This window comes from Ranitomeya variabilis, chromosome 3, assembly GCF_051348905.1.
Source record: "Ranitomeya variabilis isolate aRanVar5 chromosome 3, aRanVar5.hap1, whole genome shotgun sequence".
NCBI classification, from domain to species: Eukaryota; Metazoa; Chordata; class Amphibia; order Anura; family Dendrobatidae; genus Ranitomeya; species Ranitomeya variabilis.
In genome coordinates this window covers 526,705,309-526,732,747 of record NC_135234.1, presented here as the reverse complement: position 1 = coordinate 526,732,747, position 27,439 = coordinate 526,705,309, and the positions used below count along the sequence as shown (strand labels likewise).

General features: G+C 45.1%; 1 protein-coding gene across 3 annotated transcripts in view; it reads left to right on the top strand.

Moving 5' to 3' along the window:
* Window positions 1-27,439, top strand: part of MYO16 (myosin XVI) — a 685,244-nt gene that overhangs the window by 202,280 nt on the left and 455,525 nt on the right. For all 3 annotated transcript variants that reach the window (XM_077297020.1, XM_077297019.1, XM_077297018.1), the window contains exons 3-4: window positions 1,368-1,438; window positions 7,004-7,147. In XM_077297020.1, the coding sequence (XP_077153135.1) occupies window positions 1,368-1,438; window positions 7,004-7,147 (215 nt within the window). The remainder of the gene's footprint in view (window positions 1-1,367; window positions 1,439-7,003; window positions 7,148-27,439) is intronic.

The window sequence follows — 27,439 nt, the reverse complement described above, 5'->3', positions numbered from 1 at the left end:
GATTTATGAAAATGACCGATCCGTTTCTCTCAACGCTATTCCATACCCCTTTCAATATATTTTGCCTCGTAGCATTCTAAAGGGAATTTAGGCTATGGCACTATAGGAATGGTGTATGGAGCTTTGATAAATTTAGCTTATATTAAGGTTGCCTAGTTGAAGTTTATACTGTCTAAAAGTTAGATAGGATTAGTAGATGTTCAATCACTGTGACAAAATATGCAATCAATTATAAAGTTATATTACTTTTATTCTTAAAGGTGTTTTGGAGGCTCAACAATATCAGATTGGAGGTTGTCCAACACTCAGTACCACCACAGATCAGTCGTTATTATTCCAGGTAGCATCGAGATATAAACAGCGTATGGAGTGTATGTTCTTGTGCTATATGTACTATCAAACAATCAAAACTTAGAACAAAAACAATGAGCAAATATCCTGCAGTAAGTAAATAAATAGTAGCAGTACATGTAAGTAATATAGGGTACCTAGTTGACGCTATATTTGCCAAAACAGAGTAAAAGTCATCCCATCTGCGACAAGGTGTACCCAATCAGGATGGTCCCTAACTCATCACACTTTGTGTTAGCAGGCCTCAAATCGATGGGGCGGAGAAAGAACTAGACCCATCTGCTTTACACCTGCCCATGGAAACCTTAAAGGGAACCTGTCACCAGGTTTGTCCCATATGAGGTAAGGCAAGTACCTTTCAGCCCTGATACACAGCTAATATGCTGTATATATACCCCCAATCTGGCCTGTAAGACTAGAAAAATACCTTTCATTATACTCACCTATGGGGCGTTCTGGTCCGATGGGCATCACTGTCTTGGTCCTGTGCAAAGTCGTCCTCCTTTTGTGCTTTGTGTGGATGACGCGTCCTACATCATCCACACAGTGTCCCAGGCATTGTGCTCCTACCCTGACTAGGGCAGAGTAAAGTACTGCAGGGCGCATGTGCCGGGGCTCTTTGGCCTTTTCCTGCTCATGCGCAATGCCAGGTGGACACTGTGTGGATGACGTAGTGCACGTCAGATGGAGGACTGTATTGCAAGAAGAGAGGAATCTCCAAACAAAAACCGCGGCGCCCCTCGGACCCGACCACTTCGAAAGTGAGTATTAAAAAGGTATTTTTCTTCTCTTGCAGGCCAAATTGGCGGCATATATACAGCATATTAGAATGGGACAAACCTGGATACAGGTACCCTTTAAACAGACAAGGGAATAGCCTAAAAAGGGGAGCCATGCACCTATATGTAAAAAGTACAAGGGACTAAAGGAAAACTGAAAAATGTAACTATGTAGCATACTATATTATTTATTCACAGTAACAATGTGCATTTTTTTATTCATGTCATTTATAATAGTTTTGCAGTTACTAAAGGATGGAGCTGATCCACACACACGTATCACTTCAGGGGGATGCCTGCTTCATTTGGTGAGTGTGTATTGTTAAGGTCATGCACAGAGGAATTTTATGATTCTATAGGTTTTTCCATAGGAACGCATAATAATAGTCATTTTATTTTACATAATCAGGTGTTTTTTTTAAATAAGGTTTTAAGAATAAGTACAGTACACCTAGATTACAAACTAAAGGACAGAAAAAGAATTACTTGGTTATCATTTTATAACAATCTTCTTAACAATCTTCTCAATGAAGGAAAGGGCATTTTAAAGTGGTTTTCTAATTTCACATTTCTCCCATCTATTGGCTAGTAGTGTGTAAAGTAATAATATCAGATGTTGCTCAGTCTCTCTGATGCTGAGATGATTTTACCATGACAGGGCACATTATCACTGCAGCCAGTGAGCTGGTGGTGCCTACGGGGAGTATGAGTACCAACTGATATTATTTTTACGCAACAATGGTCAATGGATGCAAGAAGTGTAAAGTAGAAAATCCCTTTAAGTTGCAAAATTATTTTTTTTTGTGCTGAAGTAGTCCTTCTTGGTTAATAGAGAGAGTTTTCTAAAAGGGTATATGAAAAGCTCCTTAAAGGGAAAAAGTCAGCAAATTTTTGCGACCTCATCTAGAAGCAGAATAATGTAGGAAAAGAGACCCTGATTCCAACAATGTGTCACTTAGTTTACTGGGTGCAGCAGTTGTTACACATTCAGAGTTTTTAGATGTAGCATTTAGCAAAGATTTGAATGCTGAACCCATCCACACCACAGCTTTCTGTGTACATTGTATACACTCCCTGACAGAAGTTATGTCACTTATCCATGTTGTGTAAATAAAAGCTTATAACTAGTGATGAGTAGTGTTGAGCGATACCTTCCGATACTCAAAGGTATCGGTATCGGATGGTATCGGCCGATATCCAAAAAATATCGGATATCGCCGATACCAATACCCGATACCAATGCAAAGTCAATGGGACCCAAGTATCGGAAGGTATCCTGGATGGTTCCCAGGGTCTGAAGGAGAGGAGACTCTCCTTCAGGCCCTGGGATCCATATTCATGTTAAAAATAAAGAATTAAAATAAAAAATATGGATATACTCACCCCTCCGGCGGCCCCTGGACCTTAGCGATGTAACCGGCAGCCTCCGTTCCTAAGAATGAGGAGTGAAGGACCTACGATGATGTCGCGGCTTGTGATTGGTCGCGTGACCACTCATGTGACCGCTCACGCGACCAATCACAAGCCGCGACGTCATCGCAGGTCCTAAACTCACTGCATTCTTAGGAGCGGAGGCTGCCGGTTACATCAGTAAGGTCCAGGGGCCGCCGGAGGGGTGAGTATATCCATATTTTTAATTTTAATTCTTAATTTTTTACATGAATATGGATCCCAGGGCCTGAAGGAGAGTCTCCTCTCCTCCAGACCCTGGGAACCATACACTGGGAACTTCCAATTCCGATTTCCGATATCACAAAAATATCGGAACTGGGTATCGGAATTCTGATACAGCAAACATCGGCCGATACCCGATACTTGCGGTATCGGAATGCTCAACACTAGTGATGAGCGTATTTACTCGTTACTCGATATCCCGAGCATGCTCGCATGTCCGAGTATTTGTAAGTGCTCGGAGATTTAGTTTTCCTTGCAGCAGCTGAATGATTTACATCTGTTAGCCAGCTTGATTACATGTGGGGATTCCCTAGTAACCAGGCAACCCCCACATGTACTTATGCTGGCTAGTAGCTGTAAATCATTCAGCTGCCGAGATGAAAACTAAATCTCCAAGCACTAAAAAATACTCGGAGGACACCCGAGCGTTCTCGGGAAATCTCGAGCATCGAGTATATTCGCTCATCACTACTTATAACCTGACGTTAAATTCATCCATTGTTTCTATAAATTATTCTTTTGAAAGCAGAAACCCTCCAAAATGTTGTTTAGGTTAAGAAAGTAAATTGGCATCAATGCAGAAATATTGATCAGTTAATGGACACAGAATGGTCAGATTTTGGCAAGACAAAAGTTCTTTCGCTCACAGAATGTAATGTGATATTCAAACAAATAATTAACTTAAAATACAAATATATGTTGCATAACATTGGTGAATTAAGTTGTGGTGCTATTAGAGTCATATTTAATATTTTGTGTGACTTCCATGAGCTTGAAGGACTGCATCCATGCGGTTCAACAATGATTCATACAATGTATTAATGAAGTAATCAGGAATGGCAAATAATGCAGTCTTACATGCCTCCCAGAGTTCATCTAGATTCTTTGGTTTTCTCTTCCAAGCTTCCTCTTTCATCCTACCCCAAACTTGCTCAATGATGTTCATGTCTGGTGACTGGGCTGGCCAGTCCTTGAGCACCTTGATCTTTTTTTCCTGGAGGAACTTTGTTGTAGAGATGGATGTATGAGATGGAGCACCATCCTGCTGCAAAATTTGACCCCTTTTATGATTTGGAATATAAGAGGTAGCTAGTACTTCTTGATATTTTAGGCTTTTGATATTGCCTTCCACCTTGCAAATGTTTCGCACACCCCCATACTGAATGTAACCCCAGACCATGATCTTTCTGCCACCAAATGTAACTGTTTTCTGGGTATATTTTGGATCTATACGGGCTCCAGTAGGTCTCCTGCAGTATTTGCGGTGGCTGTGGTGTAATTCTACTAAAGATTCATCAGAGAAAACCACCTTCTGCCACTTTTCCAGCATCCATCTGTTTAGCAGGCTGTGGGACTTTGCAAATGCCACATGGTTTTTTATTTGCCTTTTGTTTAGTGCTGGCTTCTGGGCACTGATTCGACCATGTAGGCCATTTCGAGACAGAATCCTACAAACTGTTCTAGTTGACACAGGGACTTGAGGTAACCAGGCCTGTTGGAGCTCTGCTGCAGTGGATGAGGGGCTTGCTTTGGAGTTTCTAACCAACAAACATTCCTCCTGAGCAGTTGTCTTGCGGGGTCTGCCAGCCCTGGGCTTGTCAAACACATCTCCAGTCTCTTCAAATCTTTTTTTAATTCTTTGTACTTGACGCTGAGACACATTAAAGGTGCCAGCCACCTCTGCAGTGGATCTGGTCTTCAGCCTCTTGATAATCCAGGCTTTGGTCGCAGGGTGGATTTTTGGCATGTTGTCAGAGCTCAAGTTGCAGTTCAAGTGAAGGTCTGGGGTGCTGGGTTTCTTTTTATACACACACACACACACTAATTAACGGATCATTTACTGAGCACAGGTGAGGATGTAAACTAGGATTGGGTGCATTATATGACCAGGAGACAAAAATTTGTCTTGACAAAATCTGACCATTCTGTGTCCATTAACTGATCAATATTTCTGCATGATGCCAATTTATTTTCTTAACCTAAACCACATTTCGGAGGGTTTCAGCTTTCAAAAGAATAATTTATACAACCAATGGATGAATTTAACGTCAGGTTATAAGCTTTTATTTACATAACATGGATAAGCGACATAACTTCTGTCAGGGAGTGTATTGACAGTGTGCTGCTTATCAGAGGAATGGGCGTGGTTGGACTAGAGCTCACGTGAGCAACAGTCTGGCCAGTGATTATCTTTTGGTGATAAAACATTAATTTTATGTAAACATCAGCACACAGCCTAATAAGTGACACATTCCTGAAATCTTTGTCTCAGCTGCTAAATTATGCTATCCTCAGATTACATAGCAAAAACCTGCTGACAGATTTCCTTTAGATCTCATTTGTTTACTATTTACAGTGGCCAGTGTTCTAGCAATAGACTGAAGCGGTCTGTTATAAAACTTTTTGGGCCCAATTCCTCATTTTGTTTTGTTTTTTAAGACACTTTTATTTCTTAACTTTTGGTTTCTGTTGACATTTTTTATACCATGATTCATCAAAATGGAGCACACAATTAATGAATTTTACGTAAAGCCCGAAATTGTTTTTTTTTCCCTGTATTTTTTTTTTTTACTCTTTAGTGGGAAAAGTTGCCCATTTAGTAAAATGTAACAATTAATGTGCCAAAATAGCTGTTGTATATAAATTCCCTCAGTGGAGGACTGGAGTGGAGTTGCGCCAAATTTTTCGCATTTCATGAATCTGTCTAAAACATCTGCAAAATCCATTGTTGTAAAAATCAGAACACTATCTAACCCAAAACAGACAATTTGCTGCAAATCAAAAATTAAGAGGTATTTATGCCAAAAAGAAATGAAATGCGATGATGAATCCGGCCGTTTGTTTCTACCGACAAATCTGCAGCCACAACGAAATGAAAAGTTTCTTATAACTTGGTGATAGATAAATGAATTGTTTTTGATGGTAATGGGAGCTTTTGTGATAATAGCATTTTATTATTTGCTGCTTATCCAAAGTACTGATATCACATTCCATAAAATATAAAAAAAAGTTGATCAGCTCACCCTTGAATTGTCCACAGCAGTTATCCACGAAGGTGCAAGGAATAGCGTTCAAGCCCGCATGCAAAATGAATCCATAACTTTCCAGCACATCTTCTTGATTTACAAAAAAACCCCTTTTCTTTAGTCAATTTCTCTTAAAAACATTCTTAAAAATCAAGACATCCAAGAAGTATCGTTTCTCCTTGCGGAGATTGACATGCTAAGCATGCCGAGATGAGGAGACTTAAAGCCACAATGCTCCTCTGGGAAATATGCAAAATGTCTCTTCAGAGAGGAAGAGGACTAGAACTCTAGGGCCAGCTATTGGAAGTAGCAATCCTAAAAGTCAATGTCGACCCAAGACAGAAAGGGATAGCTAGTCCCACATGAGCATAAAACCTTTATGCGTGATAATTATGATATGACATTCCAATAGTCCCAACTATTGAAAGTCAACATTAATACTTTAAGCAATGGTTAACCACTACACATCCTTGTCCTGCCCCCATACTGGAGTATGGAAGGCTGCACACTGCATCTGCACACCAGTAGATTTTCAGTGATTATTGGTTCCCACTATATAGCCATCGTCTTGGTGCCCTGCATTCAATAATCACTACTGCCCATACATGCATAACATTATATATACCTATAGCTACACAATACCAATAGTAATAAGTATCCTACCATCCCACATTGTATTTTGTGACAAGAACTGCTTATGTCAGGCTTTCCTTTATACAAGAAATGATTGTCCAAGCTATGCTAATTTTCACAGCCCCATTTTCTCACTTCTCCAAGTTTTCAGTTAATTTCCCCCAAGCTCCTGTCCCGATTTATCTCAATCGTGTACTTGTTTGCATGCAGTTCCCCATTGCTTGGTTTATGTGATTAGAATTCAATGTGTGAGATGCAGCTTGTCGTCTTCTCGTGCTGTTATCCATTATGACTGCTGAACAAGAAGCAGTCTCTCCTTTAGCCATGGCACTAGTGGGTTTTCATTTTTCTACTAAAATAAATAGTCATACAGTATTATATATTTCTGCTGTAAACAGGCATACTGCAGGAAATCACAATGCAATATTTGCTTCTATTTGAGCCTATAATCTTTAGAATTGTTGCTTTCTAATCTGAAAATATTCTTTGAAATGTACCTATGTCACCCTGACTGTGAGCTGCTGTCCTTATCTCTTCCAGTGTGCACGGTATGATAATGCCTTTGCAGCAGAAATCCTCATTGACCGTGGAGTTAATGTAAATCACCAAGATGAAGAATCCTGGACACCCATGCATGTTGCTTGCGCATGTGACAACCCTGATATTGTTCTACTGCTTCTGTTTGTAAGTGCACTAAATAACTAAATTAACTTACGTAAATGAACATATAATTGTGTGTAATGGGACACCTACACCTACACATTGAACCAACATTATGCTTACAATCCCATTCTAAGTCCATATTTTCCCCTCTTTGTAACTAAACTAGCTTCTACTCTTCCGGGAAGGCTTTCAACAAGATTTTGGAGTGTGTCTGAAGTATGTGAGAATTTTTGCCTATTCATCCAGAACAGCATTTGTGATGTCAGACAGTGGCTTTGGATAAGAGGGCCTAAAGTTCATCCAAAAACCATTTGATGGGATAGAGGTCAGGGCTCTGAGTGAGTTAGTCAAGTTCTTCACACCAAACTCAGGCGACCATGCCTTTATGGACCTTACTTCTGCATTTGAACACAGTCATGGTAGAACAGAAAGGTCTTTCCCCAAACTATTCCTGAGGCAATACATTAAGATTTCCCTTCACTGGAATTAAGGGATTAAGCCCTGAAAAACAACCCCATGTTCTCTCCAGCACTAAACTTTACACTTGGCACAATACAGTCCAGCAGACAAAGTTTTCCTGGTATTCACCAAACCAAGACTTGTCATTGAAACTGCAAATTAATTATGTAAAATCATACAATGTGATTTTCTGGTTTTTATTTTTAGATTCTGTCTCTCACAGTTGAAGGGTTCCTACGACATAAATTACAGAGCTCTCCATTCTTTGGGAAAACAATCAAAATTGGCAGTGTATCAAATACATATAACATATATATATATATATATATATATATATATATATATGTGCACATAAGCACTGGCCCCTCTTGCCATCAAGCGACTTTGACTCAACAAGGAATGACCCTGTAAGTTTAAAGGTACTGTCACACTCAGCGACGCTGCAGCGACATAGACAACGAGCCGATCGCTGCAGCTCTCTCCAGCGACCAACGATCAGGGGAACGACTTCCCCCTGCAGGACCGCGCTTAGTAACCCAATATTTACCCTGGTTACCACTGTAAAAGTAAAAAAAAAACAGTACATACTCACCTTCTGATGTCTGTCACGTCCCCCGGCAACCACAGGGTTACGCGCTGCTGCTCAGAGCTTCCTGCACTGAATGTGTCAGCGCCAGTAGTAAAGTAGAGCACAGCGGTGACGAAGTTCTCGGCAGCAGCGCATAACCCTGTGGACGCCGGGGGACATGACAGACATCAGAAGGTGAGTATGTACTAAGCGTGGCCCTGCACTTAGTAACCCGATGTTTACCCTGGTTACAAGTGAACACATCGCTGTATCGGCGTCACACACGCCGATACAGCGATGACAGCGGGTGATCAAGCGACGAAATAAAGTTCTGGACTTCTAGCTCCGACCAGCGATATCACAGCAGGATCCAGATCGCTGTTGCGTGTCAAACACAACGAGATCGCTATCCAGGATGCTGCAACGTCCTTGCTGCAAAGTCGCTTAGTGTGAAGGTACCTTTAGATGCATCAGTTGCTTAGTTGGATTTTGTAATCTGAGGAATTTGATGGTGACCTTGAACTCTTTATCATGTTCCCCAAACTACTCCTGAACAATTTCTGCACTGTAGAAAGGTGCATTACATTGTTGAAAAATCTATGCATTGTTAATGATCTGTGATTGTTTAGACACAAGACATTTCTATGATAGTTTACTGTCCTATTTCCAGTCTGATGAACAATGTTGGGGACAGAATGACCGCCAATATACCGTATTTTCCGCTTTGCAAGACGCACTTTATTTCCCAAAAATGTTTGGGGGAAATGGGGGTGCGTCTTACAAAGCGGATATACCGCTTACCATTACAGGCTGGGATTTCGGTGATATTTAATTAAGTTATTTACACTGCATTACAGCGGTTCTGTCCTGTTTATAATCATCACTTTATATGATGCCTTTTGGTGCTAATTGCCATCTGTATATCGTTATGGTAGTTGCATACAAACTGTTTTGATAGAACAATTGTGCATTTATTAGTATACTGCTGGATTCCACAATATTGTATATACTGCACCTTTGTTGCGTTACGGTGGCTACCCTTTCTAGCAGCATCTAAATGCACTTAGCTGTTTTTAATACAGCTCTGCTACCATCAATTAGTACTACCTGTGTCTGTTTCCCTCTCTTTGGAGGTTTTTTTAGCCCTGTTTAATATATATAATTTTTATACATTGTCTCTAATAAAAATATTATTTTAATATACTATGTCTTTTGGCCTTTATCACTCATTATCCTGGGCAACTGCACCTGTGGATATTTTTGATTGATTGGGATAAGGGGGTGTCCGCCGCCGCGGTTGTCCGCCACTGCTGCCACCCGCCATCGCTGCCGCTGTTGTCTGCCACCGCTGCCACCCGCCACCACTGTCTCGGTTGTCCGCTGCTGCCCCGGGTGATGCTGGAGGCTCCGGTGCTGCGGGGTGCTCTAGCGACATTTTTTGAAAGACCAGAGCCCCCCGGCAGTTCGTCCATGCTTTCCTGTATGACTGACTCTGGGAAAATGGCCACCAGAATCTCGGGAGATGAGATTTCAGGGCTGAGATCTCATCTCTCGAGATCCCGGCGGCCATTTTCCCGAAGTCCACCGCACAGGAAAGCATGGACGAACTGCCGGGGGCTCTGGCCTTTCACAAAATGTTACCAGAGCCCGCTGCAGCACCAGAGACAGCCGTGCAGCACCAGAGACAGCCCTACAGCACTGGAGACAGCCCTGCAGCACCAGAGCCCCCTGCAGCACCGGAGACAGCCCTGCAGCACCAGAGACAGCCCTGCAGCACAGGAGCCCCCCTGCAGCACCCCTCATCCCAGCCTGCAGCACAGGAGCCCCCCTGCAGCACAGGATCCCTCTGCAGCACAGGAGCCCCCCTGCAGACCCCCTCATCCCAGCCTGCAGCAATGCTCCACTCCTGCCTCCAGCAACGACCCTGGGACCCTGATCCATTCGCAGCCACAACCCCTGGTAAGCAATAAGACGCATGGATTATAAGAACCCCCCCCAATTTATTAAAAAAAGTTTTTTCCTATTTTTCTCTTCAAAATTTGGGGTGCGTCTTATAATCCGGAGCGTCTTACAAAGCGAAAAATACGGTAATTATTCTGTTCCATTAGAGTATCACGCTATTTGGAGCATATCACCCGTTTACTCAAAGAAATATGCTCCTGATGACAGTTATTTTTTTTGCAAGCATAAAATACCAGCAAATTACCCAATGAACCTTTTTTCTCACGCGTTGTGTGATTGCCGGCATATTTACATCAGTGGATAATAATAATAATAATAATAATAATAATAATTTTATTTATATAGCGCCAACGTATTCCGCAGCGCTTTACAACTTATAGAGGGGACTTGTACAGACAATAGACATTACAGCATAACTGAAATCACATTTCAAAATAGATACCAGAAGGAATGAGGGCCCTGCTTGCAAGCTTACCAACTATGAGGAAAAGACTCATAGTTATTTAGGTTGAAGGAAGACTGTAAGTCCATCTAGTTCAACCCATAGCCTAACCTAACATGCCCTAACATGTTGATCCAGAGGAAGGCAAAAAAAACCCATGTGGCAAAGAGTAACTCCACCATGGGGAAAAAAATTCCTTCCCGACTCCACATACGGCAATCAGAATAGTTCCCTGTATCAACGCCTTATCAAGGAATCTAGTGTATATACCCTGTAACATTATACTTTTCCAGAAAGGTATCCAGTCCCCTCTTAAATTTAATTAATGAATCGCTCATTACTACATCATACGGCAGAGAGTTCCATAGTCTCACTGCTCTTACAGTAAAGAACCCACGTCTGTTATTATGCTTAAACCTTCTTTCCTCCAGACGTAGAGGATGCCCCCTTGTCCCTGTCTCAGGTCTATGATTAAAAAGATCATCAGAAAGGTCTTTGTACTGTCCCCTCATATATTTATACATTAAAATAAGATCACCCCTTAGTCTTCGTTTTTCCAAACTAAATAGCCCCAAGTGTAATAACCTATCTTGGTATTGCAGACCCCCCAGTCCTCTAATAACCTTGGTCGCTCTTCTCTGCACCCGCTCCAGTTCAGCTATGTCTTTCTTATACACCGGAGACCAGAACTGTGCACAGTATTCTAAGTGTGGTCTAACTAGTGACTTGTATAGAGGTAAAATTATGTTCTCCTCATGAGCATCTATGCCTCTTTTAATACATCCCATTATTTTATTTGCCTTTGTAGCAGCTGCCTGACACTGGCCACTGAATATGAGTTTGCCATCCACCCATACACCCAGGTCTTTTTCATTGACGGTTTTGCCCAGAGTTTTAGAATTAAGCATATAGTTATACATCTTATTACTTCTACCCAAGTGCATGACCTTACATTTATCCCCTTTAAAGCTCATTTGCCATTTATCAGCCCAAGCTTCTAGTTTACATAAATCATCCTGTAATATAAAATTGTCCTCCCCTGTATTGATTACCCTGCAGAGTTTAGTGTCATCTGCAAATATTGAAATTCTACTCTGAATGCCCCCTACAAGGTCATTAATAAATATGTTAAAAAGAAGAGGGCCCAATACTGACCCCTGTGGTACCCCACTGCTAACCGCGACCCAGTCCGAGTGTGCTCCATTAATAACCACCCTTTGTTTCCTCGAGAGGTGGATGGTAACAATTGCTTTAGGGTTATTTGGACCAGCCATAGTGTAAGGATCGGGTGTTCATGTAACGCTGCATGAACCAGTTAACTGCCTAAGTATGTAACAGCACAGACACAGAGGGCTATTAACTGCACAGTGGATAATCTGAAGCAACCGTTCCTATGAGTACTCGTTTGCTGATTATCACCATAGCATCCAAGTAAGTGTACCAGCAAAAATGGAAATGCTCACCTGGTGTACCAGCAAATCCTAGCAGCTCATGCTGGTCCAGATTAAGAACATACGTTGTTATGTAGTGACAGGTGAATCTAAATTAGCAACAGAATGTTTATCAATACACTACTGTTCAAAATGTTGGGGTCACCCAGACAATTTTGTGTTTTCCATGAAAACTCATACTTTTATTAACCAAATGAGTTGCCAAATGAATTTAAAATCTAGTCCAGACATTGACAGGGTTCGAAAAAAAGATTTTTATTTCAAATAATAATTTTCTCCTTCAAACTTTGCTTTTGTCAAAGAATGCTCCCTTTGCAGCAATTACAGCATTGCAGACCTTTGGCATTCTAGCAGTTAATTTGCTGAGGTAATCAGAAGAAATTTCACCCCATGCTTCAGAAGCCGCTCCCACAAGTTGATTTGGCTTGATGGGCACTTTTTGCGTACCATACGGTCAAGCTGCTCCCACAACAGCTCAATAGGGTTGAGATCTGGTGACTGTGCTGGCCACTCCATTACAGATAGAATACCAGCTGCCTCCTTCTTCCCTAAATAGTTCTTGCATAATTTGGAGCTGTGCTTTGTGTCATTGTCCTGTTGTAGGATGAAATTGGCTCCAATCAAGCGCTGTCCACAGGGTATGGCGCTGAAAAATGGAGTGATAGCCCTCCTTATTCAAAATCCCTTTTACCTTGTACAAATCTCCCACTTTACCAGCACCAAAGCAACCCCAGACCATCACATTACTTCCACCATGCTTGACAGATGGCATCAGGCACTCTTCCAGCATCTTTTCAGTTGTTCTGCGTCTCACAATGTTATTCTCTAAGATCCAAACACCTCAAACTTGGATTTGTCTGTCCATAACACTTTTTCCAATCTTCCTCTGTCCAATGTCTGTTCTGTTGCCCATATTAATCTTTTCCTTTTATTAGCCAGTCTCAGATATGGCTTTGTCTTTGCCACTCTGCCCTGCAGGCCAGCATCCCGGAGTCACCTCTTCACTGTACATGTTGACACTGGCGTTTTGCGTGTACTATTTAATGAAGCTGCCAGTTGAGGACCTGTGAGGCATCGATTTCTCAAACTACAGACTCTAATGTACTTGTCTTCTTGCTCAGTTGTGCAGTGGGGCATCCCACTTCTCTTTCTACTCTGGTTAGAGCCTGTTTGTTCTCTCCTCTGAAGGGAGTAGTACACACCATTGTAGGAAATCTTCAGTTTCTTGGCAATTTCTCGCATGGAATAGCCTTCATTTCAAAGAACCATAATAGACTGTCGAGTTTCACATTAAAGTTCTTTTTCTGTCCATTTTGAGAGTTTAATGGAACCAATAAATGTAATGGTCCAGATTCTAGTATTAGGTGGTTTTTATAGGGTCCACAGTTTATAGCGCAAATATAGATTTTTTTTTTATAAAGTGTTTTATACGGGAGAAATAGAGTGGTTTTGTCCTTTTATTTGCTGCAAGGACGTGAGATTGTGTGCTGCGCCCTTAGCTATTTATTTGTATTTTTACAGATTCTCAACTAGCTCAAAGGAAGGTCAGGTTTATAGCTTCTCTAATCAGCCAAATTGTTTTCAGCTGTGCTAACATACTTGCACAAGGGTTTTCAAGGGTATTCTAACCATCCATTAGCCTTCTAACATAGTTAGCAAAAACACAAAGTACCATAAGAACACTGGAGTGATGGTTGTTGGAAATGGGCCTCTGTACACCTATGAAGATATTGCATTACAAACCAGATATTTGCAGCTAGAATAGTCATTTACCACATTAACAATGTATAGAGTGTATTTCTGAATCATTTAATGTTAGCTTCATTGGAAAAAAACTGTGCTTTTCTTTCAAAAATAAGGAAATTTCTGAGACACCCTAAACTTTTGCATGGTAGTGTATGTACATACAGTACACTACAGTACTACATTGCTACAGTACATCATTACCATTGAAGAGTAACAGTCCTTTTAATTTTTATTTCAGAAATCAATAGTACAAATGAAAATAAGAAATTTTGTAACATATCTTATTCGAAAATGTTGTTTCTTTTTCTTCCTGGACTACCGTATATACTCGAGTATAAGCCGAGATTTTCAGCCCAAATTTTTGGGCTGAAAGTGCCCCTCTCGGCTTATACTCGAGTCACGGTCGGCGGGTGAGGGGGAGAGGGCGCTGAGGCATACTTACCTGCTTCCGGGGCTCCTGGCGCTGTCCCTGCAGTCCCACGGTCTCCGGGTGCCGCAGCTCTTCCCCTGTTCAACGGTCACGTGGGACCGCTCATTAGAGAAATGAATATGGACTCCACTCCCATAGGGGCGGAGCCGCATATTCATTTCTCTAATGAGCGGTAACGGTGACCGCTGATAGAGGAAGAGGCTGCGGCACCGAAGACCAGCTGTCCGGGGGAAGGAGCGGGACGCCGGGAGCAGGTAAGTATTACATATTCACCTGTCCGCGCTCCACACGCCGGGCGCCGCTCCATCTTCCCAGCGTCTCTCCGTACTGACTGTGCGTGTGTGCGCCGCCCTCTGCCTGATCAGTCAGTGCGGAGAGACGCCGGGACGGGATGCTGAGGAGCTGCAGGCAGCAAGAGAGGTGAGTATGTCTTTTTTTTTTATTGCAGCAGCAGCAATGTCACAGCTTTCTATAGCACAGCTATGGGGCAATAATGAACAGTGCAGAGCACTATATGGCACAGCTATGGGGCAATAATGAACGGTGCAGAGCACTATATGGCACAGCTATGGGGCAATAATGAACGGTGCAGAGCACTATATGGCACAGCTATGGGGCAATAATGAACGGTGCAGAGCACTACATGGCACAGCTATGGGGCAATAATGAACGGTGCAGAGCACTATATGGCACAGCTATGGGGCAATAATGAATGGTGCAGAGCACTATATGGCACAGCTATGGGGCAATAATGAACGGTGCAGAGCACTATAAGGCACAGCTTTCTATGGTACAGATATGGGGCAATAATGAACGGTGCAGAGCACTATATGGCACAGCTTTCTATGGTACAGCTATGGGGCAATAATGAACGGTGCAGAGCACTATAAGGCACAGCTTTCTATGGTACAGCTATGGGGCAATAATGAACGGTGCAGAGCATTATATGGCACAGCTATGGGGCAATAATGAACGGTGCAGAGCACTATATGGCACAGCTATGGGGCAATAATGAACGGTGCAGAGCACTACATGGCACAGCTATGGGGCAATAATGAACGGTGCAGAGCACTATATGGCACAGCTATGGGGCAATAATGAACGGTGCAGAGCACTATATGGCACAGCTATGGGGCAATAATGAACGGTGCAGAGCACTATATGGCACAGCTTTCTATGGTACAGCTATGGGGCAATAATGAACGGTGCAGAGCACTATATGGCACAGCTTTCTATGGTACAGCTATGGGGCAATAATGAACGGTGCAGAGCACTATATGGCACAGCTATGGGGCAATAATGAACGGTGCAGAGCACTATATGGCACAGCTTTCTATGGTACAGCTATGGGGCAATAATGAACGGTGCAGAGCACTATATGGCACAGCTATGGGGCCATAATGAATGGTATGGAGCATCTATTTTTATTTTTGAAATTCACCGGTAGCTGCTGCATTTTCCATCCTAGGCTTATACTCGAGTCAATAAGTTTTCCCAGTTTTTTGTGGCAAAATTAGGGGGGTCGGCTTATACTTGGGTCGGCTTATACTCGAGTATATACAGTAATCTTTCATTCTCAAAATGTTGAAATCACGGTTAAAATCTGTCTTCAGTGAAGAAGACATATTGTTTCATTACTGACATTGTAGAAATCAGTTGGAGTCCAGAAGCTACTCTAGAGGATTGCAACTATTATTTACGGGGGAACTTGCACCAGACTATCAGTCCTACATCTAGCTCCTCCATCCTCCTGCCCCACTTCCCTTTACATACATCTTTCAGCCATCTCTGCAGTGATACTCTACTGAACCAGCTGTTAGTATCAGGCTGTGCTTACAACTGGCGCTCACTATGCACTGATCGGTGACTGAAGCTGTGTCAGCATACCAGAATGACTGAAAGCTGGAGGCGGTAAAAATGTTATTTACTCTCACTTGCTCGGCTTTCGCTATGATAGACGCTCAATTTTAAAATGGTATTAGCCTGTGTATTATCCACATATCTGCAGGTAAACAGCGTTTGGGAACATGACAGGTTCCCTTTATGGATTATACAGATGTGCTCTGTCTGTGTAACTATTGACAGCACACTGACTAATGTACAGTGTCTTGCAAAATTTATTCGCCCCCCCTGGAACTTTTCAACCTTTTCCAACATATCATGATTCAAACATAAAGATACCAAATGTAAATTTTTGGTGAAGAATCAACAACAAGTGGAACACAATTCTGAAGTTTTTTTTAAATTTTATGGAAATTCAAAAACTGAAAAGTGGGGCGTGCAATATTATTCGGCCACTTTAACTTAATACTTTGTTGCGCCACCTTTTGCTGCGATTACAGCTGCAAGTCACTTGAGGCATGTCTCTATCAGTTTTGTACATTGAGAGACTGAAATTCTTGCCCATTCTTCCTTGGCAAACAGCTTGAGCTCAGTGAGTTTTGATGGAGATCGTTTGTGAACAGCAGTTTTCAGCTCTTTCCACAGATTCTCGATTGGATTGAGGTCTGGACTTTGACTTGGCCATTCTAACACCTGGATACATTTATTTGTGAACCATTCCATTGTAGATTTTGTTTTATGTTTGGGATCATTGTATTGTAGGAAGAAAAATTTCCGTCCCATTCTCACGTCTTTTGCAGACTCCAACAGGTTTTCTTCAAGAATGGTCCTGTATTTGGCTCCATCCATCTTCCCATCAATTTTAACCATCTTCCCTGTCCCTGCTGAAGAAAAGCAGGCCCAAGCCATGATGCTGCCACCACCATGTTTGACAGTGGGGATGGTGTGTTCAGGGTGATGAGCTGTGTTGCCTTTACGCCAAACATATCGTTTGGCATTGTTGAAAAAAAGTTCGATTTTGGTTTCATCTGACCAGAGCATCTTCTTCCACTTGTTTGGTGTGTCTCCCAGGTGGCTTGTTGCAAACTTTAAATTACACTTTTTATGGATATCTTTGAGAAATGGCTTTCTTCTTGCCACTCTTCCATAAAGGCGAGATTTGTGCAGTGTATGACTTATTGTTGTCCCATGGACAGATTTTCCCACCTCAGCTGTTCATCCAGAGTGATCATGGATCTCTTAGCTGCATCTCTGATCAGTCTTCTCCTTGCTTGAGATGAAAGTTTAGAGGGACGGCCGGGTCTTGGTAGATTTGCAGTGGTATGATACTCCTTCCATTTCAGTATGATCACTTGGAAATCATTTTGTGTCCAAATTCGGCTTTAAACATCTCCACAACAGTATCATGGACCTGCCTGTTGTGTTCCTTGGTCTTCATGATGCTCTTTGTGCTTCAAACAGAACCCTGAGACTATCACAGAGCAGGTACATTTATACGGAGACTTGATTACACACAGGTGGATTATATTTATCATCATTAGGCATTTAGGACAACATTGGATCATTCAGAGATCCACAATAAACTTCTGGAGTGTTTTTGCTGCACTGAAAGTAAAGGGGCCGAATAATATTGCACGCCCCACTTTTCAGTTTTTTTAATTTCTACAAAAATGCAACCAATACATTTAGCTAAGCTTCACAATTGTGTTCCACTTGTTGTTGATTCTTCACCAAAAATGTACATTTGGTATCTTAATGTTTGAAGCATGATATGTGGGAAAAGGTTGAAAAGTTCCAGGGGGGCGACTACTTTTGCAAGGCACTGTAATTTAATTTACATTTTTTGCGTTTCAAGTTTTTACTTTTCTTTTTCAAAGAGCAGTGACTTTTTAATTTTTTCGCTGACATCACTATTTGAGGCTTTTTTTTTTGCAAGGCAAATTCTGCTTTTGAATAACACTATGTCATGTGATGCATTGGAAATCAGGAAAAAATTACAAGTGCAGAAATACGAAGAAAAAAGTGCAATTACATTTCTTTTTTGCATCCATAATATGCATAAATTCATAAAAGGAAAAAAAATCACTTTGAAAATGGTGCCGACGGCGCCTGCACAGTAGCAGCTATCGGCGATCCGATAGCTGCTACTGCGCAGGTGCCAGTGGCACTATCTAGATAGAGAAAAACAAATTGCCTCTTCCAAGATGGCGCCGCCGGAACCTGTTCAGTACCATCTTCTGGTCGATGCCATCTTAGTGAAGACAACATTTTTTCTCTAGCAAGAAGGCGCAGCCGGCACCTGTGTAGTAGCAGCTATCAGCGGCACCAACCTGACAGTGTCTGTAAGTTACTCAGCACAATCTTGCTGACAAGTTCCCTTTAAACTTTTTTGCTATTTACTGTATCTGTTAGTCCCCTTAGGTACTTGAACTGGTAATCATCTGATTGCTAATGCTATGTGCAGCAATACCACAGTACTGATATATAAAGCAAAAATACTGGTCTCCTATGAATACTATCCAGAAACTGACAGGCAAGGTATCTTCAGCAGACCATCAGCTGTCATGGCAACCCATCAGCACTCTCAGATTATGTTACAGGTGCACCAATGGGTACATAGGATGATGCACCTTCAGGAATACACTGTTAGGGCTAGCGGAACGCTCCAAATGAATATAGAGATTTTATAATAATAGATGCGTTAGCAGCCCGGGGTCCACCGTGCAGGCGAACCTGCTGCTAGCAAACGGCGGAACTATATGGCGATATGAGCTAACTCTTTTACTTCACAGAGTAGCCGTGAACTCAAAGCACTGCGCCCTGTTAGACTTCACAGTGGCACAGGCTAACTACCCAAATGAGAGCAGTCAGTGGTCATGCACGCACACAAAGCTCCTAGCCGGAGGTGCCAGCGTTCTACGGGCTTATTTCAGCCAGGTCCCTGAATATACAAACACACAAACTCCTCGCCGGAGGTGCCAGCATTCTAGGGGCTTATTTCAGCCGGGTCCCTGAACACAATCATACATCACCACACTGGCGCAAAGTACAAAACTTAGAACAATACTAGCGCATGGCCATGCGAGCCTTAAATAGTTGCAGCACGTACAGGACCTTAACTTAGAAGGACCAATGAGAGGCTGCCAAAGAGCGTGAGCACCTACAGGACCTTCCTGAAGGACCAATGGCCTTAGCTGCAGTGTCTGATCATGTGACCCTCGATCTCCACTGAGAGATCTTACTCTGGGCATGCTCAGAACGAGAAAAGCAGGACTTAGTCCCAGAAGCGTCTGCTCGCCGCTGCCCAGCACTGTCTCCAATGGCAGAAGCAGGAAAAGCAGCAGTAACTCTCTGTACAGAGTCAGACTGAGCAAGATGCTGGGACCAACGTCTCCGCTGAGCTGGCTCCACTGCGGCAGGAGAAGAATGGGAGACTGCAGCGGAGATGGCCAGAGATTCCCCCTGTGCAGAGGTGGGAACTCGACCCCTAACATTACCCCCCCTCCTTGGGCCTCGCTACGTTCGAAGGCAGCAATGAGCTGCGGAGCCCGAATGTGCTCAGCAGGCTCCCAGGACCTATACTCAGGACCGTAACCCTTCCAGTCCACCAAATAAAATTTTTTGCCACGAACCACCTTGCACCCCAAAATAGCGTTCACCTCGTAATCGTCCGTAGATGAACCCGATGTCCCTGCAGATGACTCAGAAAACCGGGACATGTATACGGGCTTAAGGAGGGACACATGAAAGGTGTCGGTGATACCTAGGCATGGAGGAAGGGCTAGACGGTAGACCACAGGATTAACCTGTTCGAGGACCTTGAAGGGACCCAAGTAGCAAGGTGCAAACTTAGTGGACTCAACACACAGCCTGATGTTACGGGCGGAGAGCCACACTAAGTCGCCAGGAGCAAAGATCGGGGCAGGGCGCAGATGTGCATCGGCGGAGGACCTCATTTTCTCCTTGGAGGCCCGGATAGAATCCTGAGTGCGGTCCCAAATGTCTCGTTCCTCCACTGCCCAGTCTGCTACCCTGGAATCAGCAGAGGACACGGGCATGGGCACAGGAACCCGCGGATGTTGACCGTAAATAAGGAGGAAAGGAGTCTGACCGGTGGAGTCGGCTACAGCGTTGTTAAGAGAAAACTCAGCCCACGGTAACAAGGATGCCCAGTCATCCTGCCTGGCAGAAACAAAATGTCGTAAATAAGTGACCAGAGTCAGATTGGCCCTCTCAACCAACCCATTCGTCTCGGGATGATAAGCCGAGGAGAGATTTAACTCAATACTGAGTAGACCGCAAAGCTCCCTCCAGAATCAAGACGCAAACTGGGGACCCCAGTCACTGACAATCTTGTCCAGCATACCGTGTAAGCGAAAGATATGCTGCGACATCACGAGCCATATGCGGCCACCAGTATGTCCTCGCCAGTAACTCAGATGTCCTTTTGGAACCAAAATGTCCACCCACACTGGACGAGTGTGCCCAAGAGAGAACCTCTGGTCACAAACTTGATGGTACAAAAGTCTTGCCCGGAGGCACAGACTCTAGCGAAACCGGGGCCACAGTTCTCAGGCTCTCAGTGGGGACAATAAGCCGAGGCTCCTCTTCCTCCTCCACAGATGACACAACGGAGAGAGAGAGAGCGTCGGCACGAATGTTCTTCTCCCCAGAAAGAAAATGGAGGGTGAAATGGAACCGGGAGAAGAACAAGGACCATCTGGCCTGGCGAGAATTTAACCGCTGGGCTGTCTGCAGGTACACCAAATTTTTATGATCTGTGAAGACTTGGAAGGGAAAACGAGCTCCCTCCAAGAGATGTCTCCACTCCGAGAAAGCCAACTTCATGGCTAGCAACTCCCTGTCCCCGATGGAATAATTCCTCTCTGCTGGTGAGAAGGTCTTAGAAAAGAAGAAGCAAGTATGCTTCCGACCTTGAGCATCCCTTTGGAAGAGGACTGCTCCAGCACCAACAGATGAGGCATCCACCTCCATGATACATGGCTTATCAACATCGGGGCGATGTAGGATGGGAGCGCTAGCGAAGTGTGACTTAATGGAGTTAAAGGCCTTGGAGACCTCCTCAGACCACAATTTGGGATTTGCTCCCTTCTTGGTGAGGGCAACCAAGGGAGCTACCAAAGTTGAGAAGTGCGGAATGAACTGGCGTTAATAATTAATGAACCCCATAAAGCGCTGCACCGCTTTAAGAGAATGGGGTTCCTGCCAGTCCATCACAGCCTGTAGTTTGGCAGGATCCATAGCCAATCCCTGGGTGGAGATGATATAGCCAAGGAAAGGTAAGGACTCCTGCTCAAACACACACTTCTCCAACTTGGCATAGAGGGAGTTTGCCCGTAGGAGATCGAAGACTTTGCAAACCTCTCTCCGGTGGGAGTCAATATCTGGAGAGTAGATGAGAATATCATCCAGATAGACTACGACCAAGGTGGAGAGCATATCCCAGAAGATGTCGTTCACAAAGTCTTGGAAAATGGCTGGGGCATTGCAGAGCCCGAAGGGCATCACCAGATATTCATAGTGCCCATCCCTGGTGTTAAAAGCCGTCTTCCATTCGTCCCCCTCACGGATGCGAATCATGTTGTAAGCACCCCGCAGATCTAATTTAGTAAATATCCTTGCTCCCCGAAGCCTATCGAAGATCTCAGATATCAGGGGCAAAGGATACTTATTCTTAATGGTGATGGCGTTAAGACCCCTGTAATCTATGCATGGACGCAGTTCCCCATTCTTCTTCTGCACGAAGAAGAACCCAGCCCCAGCAGGTGACACTGACTTCCTGATGAACCCTCTTGCCAGATTCTCTTGAATGTACTGAGACATTGCCTCTGTCTCCAGGAGAGATAACGGATAGACTCGACCCCGGGGAGGCTCAGCACCAGGCAAGAGGTCAATGGGACAGTCATAGGGGCGATGGGGCGGAAGGGTCTCCGCTGCCTTTTTGGAGAACACGTCCGCATAAGACCAATAATGCTTGGGGAGAGAGGATAGATCTGCGGGTACCTCTTTAGTAGCAACCTGAACGCACTCCCTCTGACACCTACCCCCACAAGATTCACCCCAACCCAAAATTCTGCCTGAGGACCACTCGATATGAGGAGAGTGGTACCGTAGCCATGGTATCCCCAACAGGACCTCATCTATTCCCTCAGGAATGACGAGCAGAGATATAATCTCCTGATGGGATGGCGACATGGACAGAGTAAAAGGGATGGTCTGGTGTGTTATCTGTGAGGGCAGTGTCGACCCATTCACCACTCGTACCGTTATTGGTTGAGCTAGCATAACCAGGGGTATTGAGTGACGTTGGGCAAAGGCTGAAGACATAAAATTGCCCTCCGCCCCAGAATCCACGCAGAGCTCTACCGAGTGGGAGGATGAGCCTATAATGATTGTCCCCTTAAAGGACAATTTGGAGGCAAACGTCGCTGTGTCTAGTGTACCTCCACCTACTACCACTAGACGCTGACATTTCCTCGACCGCTGGGGACATCTGGTGGCTAGATGTCCTGACTGCTGGCAGACTGTCACGGGAAGCCTAGGTAGGCAAGAGCTAATAACCCAGGCCCCTGCGATTTCCATCAACTCTGGGAAACCCTGACTGACCCTTCTCCCAGAGTTTACACTGATGGTGTGCATGTCTGGGCCTCCACCCTCACCCTGTCTCCTGTTTCAACCCTAGGCTGAAACCACCACCCACCACCCAGTGAATAGACCATACACCAATACCCACAGTTAGCACAGACAAGGATAATGGAAAATATGCACCACGCCGCAGTCACACAGGAATACACGATAAGTGCACGGGGCAAAACAATACAAATAAAGGTAGGAGAAAATATGACAAAGGGAAATACACCACCGGATACGAAACTCCTTCTCCTAGACCACCACTCCAGACCGAGATAAGCACACGACAGAAGCTATAATCGGCGACGCCCAAAGCCCAGCAAAACTATTTAAAGGCAGTGGGCGTGACTCAGCCCTCAACCCGAGTACCAGCAAGATTAACCCTGGATAATCTGGATAGAATCTAACCGGTGCCACTGAGCATATAGTGGACGAATGAGGTATTACCGCTGTCGGTCGGACGCCCTAGTGTTAACAGCGTCCGACATGACACAGACATGACAGACCTTGAGTGCACAAGCGGTCCAGGACTTAGATCCCGCACGTGACACTTCCATGGCCTCATGTGACTCAGGAACCAGGACCAGAGATACCAGAGGTTTGGCGAAGGTGGGAGCCAGCCGAAACCTCTGCCTACACTGGGCTCGCTCTAACCTCCGCTCGTTAAAACGGAGGTCAATACGAGTAGAGACAGTTATTAACTCCTCCAGTGTGGCAGGAATCTCCCTAGTGGCCAGAGCGTCCTTAACGTGATCAGCCAGCTCCCTCCAAAATATGAGGATAAGGGCTTTATCTGACCACTCCAGCTCAGAAGCTAATGTACGGAAGTGGACGGCAAAATGGCTGACCAAGGACACACCCAGAGTTAATGCCAGCAGTTGGAGTGCCATGTCATGGGTGACTCGAGGTCCTAAAAAGACCTGTTTCAAAGTGCTCAGGAACAACGGAGCACTCTGCACCACATGATCGCCACGCTCCCATAGCGGTGTAGCCCATTCCAACGCCCTGTCCGACAAGAGGGACACAATAAATCCCACCTTAGCCCGCTCTGTGGGAAAACGTGCAGCCAGGAGCTCGAGGTAAATAGAGCACTGACTCATGAATCCCCTACAGGATTTGCTATCTCCAGAAAATTTTTCTGGTAGCGGGAGGTGAGATAATGTCGGAACAGGGGTGGCAGTGGAGAAGGTTGCTGCAGCCACGCTAGCAGCCTGCACAGCAACCGCGGTTACATCCACAGCTGAGGTTGAGCTCTCGAGAGCCGCCAACCTACCCTCCAGCTGCTGGATATACCGCAAAGATTGCTGAATGTCCGCCATTTACTAGCCAGACCCTGGCGCTAGTATTATGTCAGGGCTAGCGGAACGCACCAAATGAATATAGAGATTTTATAATAATAGATGCGTTCGCAGCCTGGGGTCCACCGTGCAGGCGAACCTGCTGCTAGCAAACGGCGGAACTATATGGTGATATGAGCTAACTTTGTTACTTCACAGAGTAGCCGTGAACTCAAAGCACTGCGCCCTGTTAGACTTCACAGTGGCACAGGCTAACTACCCAAACGAGAGAAGTCAGTGGTCATGCACGCACACAAAACTCCTAGCCGGAGGTGCCAGCGTTCTATGGGCTTATTTCAGCCAGGTCCCTGAATATACAAACACACAAACTCCTCGCCGGAGGTGCCAGCATTCTAGGGGCTTATTTCAGCCGGGTCCCTGAACACAATCATACATGACCACACTGGCGCAAAGTACAAAACTTAGAACAATACTAACGCATGGCCATGCGAGCCTTAAATAGTTGCAGCACGCGCAGCACGTACAGGACCTTAACTTAGAAGGACCAATGAGAGGCTGCCAAAGAGCGTGAGCACCTACAGGACCTTCCTGAAGGACCAATGGCCTTAGCTGCAGTGTCTGATCATGTGACCCTCGATCTCCACTGAGAGATCTTACTCTGGGCATGCTCAGAACGAGAAAAGCAGGACTTAGTCCCAGAAGCGTCTGCTCGCCGCTGCCCAGCACTGTCTCCAATGGCAGAAGCAGGAAAAGCAGCAGTAACTCTCTGTACAGAGTCAGACTGAGCAAGACGCTGGGACCAACGTCTCCGCTGAGCTGGCTCCACTGCGGCAGGAGAAGAATGGGAGACTGCAGCGGAGATGGCCAGAGATTCCCCCTGTGCAGAGGTGGGAACTCGACCCCTAACATTACCCCCCCTCCTTGGGCCTCGCTACGTTCGAAGGCAGCAATGAGCTGCGGAGCCCGAATGTGCTCAGCAGGCTCCCAGGACCTATCCTCAGGACCGTAACCCTTCCAGTCCACCAAATAAAATTTTTTGCCACGAACCACCTTGCACCCCAAAATAGCGTTCACCTCGTAATCATCCGTAGATGAACCCGATGTCCCTGCAGATGACTCAGAAAACCGGGACATGTATACGGGCTTAAGGAGGGACACATGAAAGGTGTCGGTGATACCTAGGCATGGAGGAAGGGCTAGACGGTAGACCACAGGATTAACCTGTTCGAGGACCTTGAAGGGACCCAAGTAGCAAGGTGCAAACTTAGTGGACTCAACACGCAGCCTGATGTTACGGGCGGAGAGCCACACTAAGTCGCCAGGAGCAAAGATCGGGGCAGGGCGCAGATGTGCATCGGCGGAGGACCTCATTTTCTCCTTGGAGGCCCGGATAGAATCCTGAGTGCGGTCCCAAATGACTCGTGCCTCCACTGCCCAGTCTGCTACCCTGGAATCAGCAGAGGACACGGGCATGGGCACAGGAACCCGTGGATGTTGACCGTAAATAAGGAGGAAAGGAGTCTGACCGGTGGAGTCGGCTACAGCGTTGTTAAGAGAAAACTCAGCCCATGGTAACAAGGATGCCCAGTTATCCTGCCTGGCAGAAACAAAATGTCGTAAATAAGTGACCAGAGTCAGATTGGCCCTCTCAACCAACCCATTCGTCTCGGGATGATAAGCCGAGGAGAGATTTAACTCAATACTGAGTAGACCGCAAAGCTCCCTCCAGAATCAAGACGCAAACTGGGGACCCCAGTCACTGACAATCTTGTCCAGCATACCGTGTAAGCGAAAGATATGCTTGATGAATAAGGCTGCCAGAGCCCGTGCAGAAGGTAGCCGCGGAAGAGGCACTAAATGAACCATTTTGGAAAAATGGTCGGTGATCACCCAGATAATGGTGCAGTTACGAGACTTGGGTAAGCCCACCACAAAGTCCATCCCGACTATCTCCCAGGGCCTGTCTGCCACCGGCAGAGGGTAAAGCAACCCAGCTGGCCATTGCCGAGGGGACTTGTTCTTGGCGCAAGAGACACACGCCCGAACATAGTCTGCGACATCACGAGCCATATGCGGCCACCAGTATGTCCTCGCCAGTAACTCAGATGTCCTTTTGGAACTAAAATGTCCACCCACACTGGACGAGTGTGCCCAAGAGAGAACCTCTGGTCACAAACTTGATGGTACAAAAGTCTTGCCCGGAGGCACAGACTCTAGCGAAACCGGGGCCACAGTTCTCAGGCTCTCAGTGGGGACAATAAGCCGAGGCTCCTCTTCCTCCTCCACAGATGACACAACGGAGAGAGAGAGAGCGTCGGCACGAATGTTCTTCTCCCCAGAAAGAAAATGGAGGGTGAAATGGAACCGGGAGAAGAACAAGGACCATCTGGCCTGGCGAGAATTTAACCGCTGGGCTGTCTGCAGGTACACCAAATTTTTATGATCTGTGAAGACTTGGAAGGGAAAACGAGCTCCCTCCAAGAGATGTCTCCACTCCGAGAAAGCCAACTTCATGGCTAGCAACTCCCTGTCCCCGATGGAATAATTCCTCTCTGCTGGTGAGAAGGTCTTAGAAAAGAAGAAGCAAGTATGCTTCCGACCTTGAGCATCCCTTTGGAAGAGGACTGCTCCAGCACCAACAGATGAGGCATCCACCTCCATGATAAATGGCTTATCAACATCGGGGCGATGTAGGATGGGAGCGCTAGCGAAGTGTGACTTAATGGAGTTAAAGGCCTTGGAGACCTCCTCAGACCACAATTTGGGATTTGCTCCCTTCTTGGTGAGGGCAACCAAGGGAGCTACCAAAGTTGAGAAGTGCGGAATGAACTGGCGATAATAATTAATGAACCCCATAAAGCGCTGCACCGCTTTAAGAGAATGGGGTTCCTGCCAGTCCATCACAGCCTGTAGTTTGGCAGGATCCATAGCCAATCCCTGGGTGGAGATGATATAGCCAAGGAAAGGTAAGGACTCCTGCTCAAACACACACTTCTCCAACTTGGCATAGAGGGAGTTTGCCCGTAGGAGATCGAAGACTTTGCAAACCTCTCTCCGGTGGGAGTCAATATCTGGAGAGTAGATGAGAATATCATCCAGATAGACTACGACCGAGGTGGAGAGCATATCCCAGAAGATGTCGTTCACAAAGTCTTGGAAAATGGCTGGGGCATTGCAGAGCCCGAAGGGCATCACCAGATATTCATAGTGCCCATCCCTGGTGTTAAAAGCCGTCTTCCATTCGTCCCCCTCACGGATGCGAATCATGTTGTAAGCACCCCGCAGATCTAATTTAGTAAATATCCTTGCTCCCCGAAGCCTATCGAAGAGCTCAGATATCAGGGGCAAAGGATACTTATTCTTAACGGTGATGGCGTTAAGACCCCTGTAATCTATGCATGGACGCAGTTCCCCATTCTTCTTCTGCACGAAGAAGAACCCAGCCCCAGCAGGTGACACTGACT